General features: G+C 30.8%; 1 protein-coding gene across 1 annotated transcript in view; it reads left to right on the top strand.

Annotated features, from left to right (window-relative positions):
* The first annotated feature begins 3,230 nt into the window (after positions 1 to 3,230).
* LOC112210043 (lipase 1) overlaps positions 3,231 to 5,609 on the top strand; it is an 18,325-nt gene continuing 15,946 nt past the window's right edge. The window contains exon 1 of the mRNA XM_024359987.2: positions 3,231 to 3,337. Coding sequence (XP_024215755.1) covers positions 3,272 to 3,337 — 66 coding nt within the window. The 5' untranslated portion in view covers positions 3,231 to 3,271. The remainder of the gene's footprint in view (positions 3,338 to 5,609) is intronic.

A 5,609-nucleotide genomic window follows, 5' to 3' on the forward strand; every position in this document is an offset into this window, starting at 1 on the left:
ACTACTCCTACAAAGATAAACATAATTAACTATTTTATAGTAAGTTTAACTAGCTTAATTTGAGAGCTGACAGACATCTGTACGTCCTATGGTTTCTGAAATAAAGTTTTTCATAAATCAAACTTATCGTCCGAACAACTATAAATCAATACATTTTAGGAAATATCATGAAGACTAATATTCCTACGAAGGTAAAGGTCATAAACTACTTTATAGTGCGTCAAACTAGCTTTAATTTGTGTGCTAATAGACATCTATACGTCACATAGTTCCTGGGATATAGATTTCACAAAATAAATTAACTAACTACTAATCTTTTGGTAGATTTTTAAGAAATGTTGCTTTTTAAAAAGCTATATCTCTAGAACTATTGGACGTAAATAGCTCTATTGGGGCTCATATTTTAGCAAATTTACTCTACTTTAAATGATGTTCTCTTAGATTTTCCAGTGTTATTGGTAGGTTTTAAGATATTGAGCTTCGAATGAAAAATTAATGGTTTTAAAGGTTTATCATTTGTTTCAAACAGCCGCCATTTTTTATTCCCTCTACCTATACTTGGCAGTCTTATCAATATTGGCTAGTAATTATACATAGTTTTCATTTATGTAATAAAAAATTGGGGTGAGATAACTGCCTTTTTTTCTTCCCGACTCTTGTACTATTACTTCAACAAGCTCATGCCAATCAGACGTGACCTTTAAATCTAGAACGAAATCCCCCAACATTTGGGTAACAAGGCAACAAGCGTTTTTGACAGTCGGGTATAATAAAAGGAGGGGACGAGGTTAGAGGAATAAGTAAATACATAAAAAAGGAGCGGCCATGAAGGAAAGCACGTGCTATAATGCCGCTTGAGGCATAAAGCACCACGGCCTCGGAAATTATTACCCCTTGTGCGCCTCCCAAATCCCGCCTTTTATATTTATTGCTTCAAACACGTGTAAAAGATAAAATTGTTTTATACTTACACCCGCACCAATTTTCAACATTGCCTAGCCGCAGTTTTGTTTTTTTATTGCCCAGAGTTCTCTACGGCTGATGGGGAGTAAATCTGTGAATAGAACTGTTTTATTCCACCCAGAATCATAAAACTACCGTTTAACAGCTTCATGAAAATGAAATTTTTTCGTACCCTTTCTAAAACATAACATTAATAGTATATACATACATATTACATATGTATGGAATATGACTATCAGTTTATCATATCCCTTGGATTGCCTAATGGCATTTTAGGGTGTTAGTTGCAGGGTCCAATTTAAATTTAAGTTTTTAATCTGTACAACCCATGGGTGCAGTACTTTTTAAGGAAGTACTGTTACTTGCTCAACGGTTGAGCAAAGAGGTGATATGGACAGAATCATGTTCGACCGCCAGATTTTAACCCAATTAAGGGTAGCTAATTTATGAGTCTGGGTAGACTCCAGAATCCACAGGGTTGACTACAGTTTAACAGAAAACAATTTTCTGCCCAGCTGGATTCGAACTTGGGTCCTTGGAGCTGGAGTAGCATCGTACCTTTGCAGGGTCCAATTAAGGCAGTATATAACTAAGGCAACCTAGGGCTTACGCCAGTGGATTAATAATTGTTCTTACGATTAATAATAATAATTTTCCACTAATACTTTTTTAAATCAGATATATAAATTTTTCATGGTAATAATAATTGACCGTAAATTGATAGAAGGAAAAGATGATTTATTTATTTTTGCTGACGTTTTGACCTGAATTTCAGGATATCATCAGGGCTGTAAAACAAAAAGAGATAAAACAATCTTAATTCAGAGAAGCATAAAAATAATAATAAACAAACTTGAAAATATATATAACAATAAATTAAGGAGATAGTAGAAGATATTAATAGAAGATAAATATAATATTCTATAAGATATTATACGTAATAAATTTTTAAAAAGTTAAAAATCAGACAATGTTCAAATAAATAAAGATATAAAAATAATTAAATTTTTGTTGTGTATATTATTCCGCTTCCTTGATTATCTTCTCCTCGCATAAATGTTTTGTTTTATCTCTATGACGTATTTTTAGATTGCAGTAGTATGTGGAAAAACTGTTTCATTACATTGCACTGAAAGAATTTCGTTTCAAAATTAATATTTCTTCCATGTTCTCAGGTGTCAACCGAAAACGCCCTTTCTACTGCAACCTGTGTAGCAGATACCGTGTGCACAATTAAAGCAGTTTCAGAAAGACGAAGTACCGAATGAAATGCAGTTATTGAGGAAAAACATGAATTTCAACAAAAAACAACAATACAATTATTATTAATTCATATTAATATATTAATTTGTGTGCAATAGGTATTTTTAATTGTCTGATCAAATTTTTTTTCTTAATTTAATTATTATATTTATTTAAAACAGTATCACTCAATGAGTGATGACTATTTTTTATTTAAGCACTGAACAACAAAGATAGATTAAAATTTTTATGTATAAAGATTAATTTTAAAGTTAAAAATCAAATATAATAATTATAATTAAAAATTAGTCTTAGTTTATACATAAAAATTTTAATCTATCTTTGATGTTCATTGCTTAAATAAAAATCTTGTTTTCCGTACCGTTTGCATAAAATTCTTTGAAATTATTACCTGATTTACACCTTCAGAACTCATTACATCAAACAAGTACCCAATCTTAATTCGTATAATCTATAAGATATACCAGAAAAATAATAGTGTCCTTAAAAAAAAAAAAAAAAAAGACGATATACTATTGTTGTGATTGAAAAAAATAATAAATAAATTATTTTTCATTAAAAATAAGAATTTCAGTTTTATAATCCTCTTCATTCTTAATTACACATACGTGTTAAAAGTAATAACAAATATCTAAATAAAAATAAATTTTTAATAATAAAGAAATACAAGCCTCAAATAAAAAAAACCTCAGAATCCACTGACAAGCACTTAGTGAAGCTGCGTTAACCACTAAACCACGAGGACGTTCGTATTACACAGGTCCGATATCAAGTCTATTTAAAACTTCCATATCAATTGACATAAAACGATTTTGCTATTATGAAAATTTATGATGATTTAAAAATCTAAATTGTGACAGATAAAATATAAAACATATATATTGCTAATAGTTATCTTTGCTTACACAGTTTCAAACCATATTGCTGACTGTGAAGACGATATACATCGGCGAGGACAGACTGTTCCATGTGACCCCAGTTACTGGACGGAACTATTAGATAATGGGTCACTATATAACGCTGTGCTATCTGCAACTGACCAGTCATGAGGCTGTTGATACTGTGTGTGTTGTTTGTGTCTGTCAAGGCGGGGTGGTTGGAGAAACCGGTTGTAAGTAATCTCTCTAGTTCAACTATCAACTTAAAAAAAAAATTGTACTTACATTAACACTATTAATAAAATTTAAATTTAATTATTCGATTCAATGGTCCTTTGGAATAACTTAGAAATTAGCATATGAAGAGTTCCAGATGAAAATGTATTTTTTCCATTTTATGACAAAATTTATTTTTAAATTTTTTTTTTTTAAGATATCTTAAATTAAAACATTTGGTTTATAGATCTTTGTATCTATCTAGATGTTCTCTGAAAATTTAAATTCGTTCATAAAACACAAGTTTTTGTTTGGGAGAGTGGACAAAATATATTATGAGCTAGACCTAACCACATAATATTTATAACAATATGGTTTAATTTTAGCACTGTTCAGTTAATAATCTAGAGACTGTGTATGAGGTTTATATATATAATTAATTAAACCGGGCTGTCTGTAACCACCCACTCACGGCGGTGATCAATGTGTGCTTCATTGGTCACATATCCAAAACGACAATGAATATGATGCTGAATTAATTAATGATAGATCTCCTGATGCTGTATATGTTAATTACTTATAATTATAATCCTAATTCTTTAATTATAAATGATAAGTTTGCATTTAATAGTTCAAAACGGGTTTTTTAATAGTTCATTATGTTTTTCTTTCGCAGGAAGAAAAATTCCTTTTTAATATTTTTTATTTTACATTAATAATAATTAATAAATTATTAATTTTATTTTAAATAATAATAATTAAAAATTTATGAAAATAATATTTATATTTAGAATTAAATTTGTATAGGCGGATCAGAAAAAAATGAGAACCTAAATAATGAAAAGAAAATGATGGGTCAGAAGGAAAACCCGGTTACTCATTTTTTAAAGACTAGAGTTGCTAGTACAAAATAAAAATCTACATTTTTACAGGGACTTAGGATGCGGAAAAATAAAATAAGAAAATAACATTTGATTTTTCTTTATACATTCCGACTTCCTGAAATTAAGCTTTTTATTCTGAACACTTGAATACCAATTATTGGATTAAAAAAAAATACTATAGGATGTGAAAGTGATTATGTGTAAAAAACATTAAGTTCAAAACAATATTGAGCTGTTACGTCAGATAATGTTAAATTATCTTATCATAATAATTTTAATAAAAACGGGACGTAATGTAATAATTGACAGAAAAAAGTTCTATACAAGATTAGAAACTTTATTGATATCGTTCTGATTAGTTTATTATTTTATTGCTTTGATTAGCAATATTTCGCTATCTAAAGCAGGAGTGCCTATGAATGAAACAGCAGCTGTGAACCATTAGGAACTGTTGGGGATAACCAGCATAGCTATTTTTTATAATTTCTAATACTTTAATCGTTTAGAAAACATTGCAGGTAGAGCATGCAAGCGTTAGTGTAACATGGTCGCATAGGACAGTATAAACATGCAACAATATCACATGGGAGAGAACATAAAATCTGATAAATGTGAACATAATGGAATGTCGGGGTTGTCTAGTCTTAGGCGGTTCTCCAGCCTGATAACCACTTTACAGAAGGCCCTCGACAAGGCGTATTCAATAGCAAGTTAGGAAGAAAGGAACTGAGTGCTAGGAGATAAGCCCTGGGCACTGACGTAGGTAGAGGAGGTCTAGGTAAGAGAAAGTCTGAGGTAGAGTAACGCGGACGGACTAGATCTGTCGAGAGAGGATCCAGCTTAGAAGTTACCGAGATGAAGCGGACGGACCAGTGTAGCCGTTAAGGATCAGGTTACAATCTTAGTTGCCGAGATGAAGCAGACGGGCTAAGATTGCTGGGGAGAAGGAGGTAGGCCATCATCATGGGTAGGCGTACTGAAAAACCTGACTCTTGTGAGAATACGATTGGCAATGAACCTTTCTATCTCAAGTAGAGTTTACGCCACCAGTGCTATGACTAGACATGGGAAAAAAGGCTTTGGATCATTTTTTTTTTTTTTTTCAAAACCCCTACAAAATTTTAATGGCGTATATATAAACAATGCACTTTCTCCTTTTACTGTAGAACATCTACATTCTAAGGAGTCTTTTGGAGTATATTAGTTTTGGTGTGGGTAGAGAGAGAAATACTTTATTTATCTATGCTGCCTAAATACATTAGGTTGCTATCTCACACAGCATACTTATTAATCCGTAATCGGACATATATAAATTACACATACATGGTATAATCAGAAAAAAAAGAGATACAATAATATGATATAATAAACAATTTTTTTCACCCCTACAGTTTCCTTTTACAAT

Source organism: Halyomorpha halys, unplaced genomic scaffold (genome assembly GCF_000696795.3).
Source record: "Halyomorpha halys isolate HHAL.00 unplaced genomic scaffold, Hhal_1.1 Scaffold1289.1, whole genome shotgun sequence".
Lineage (NCBI taxonomy): Eukaryota > Metazoa > Arthropoda > Insecta > Hemiptera > Pentatomidae > Halyomorpha > Halyomorpha halys.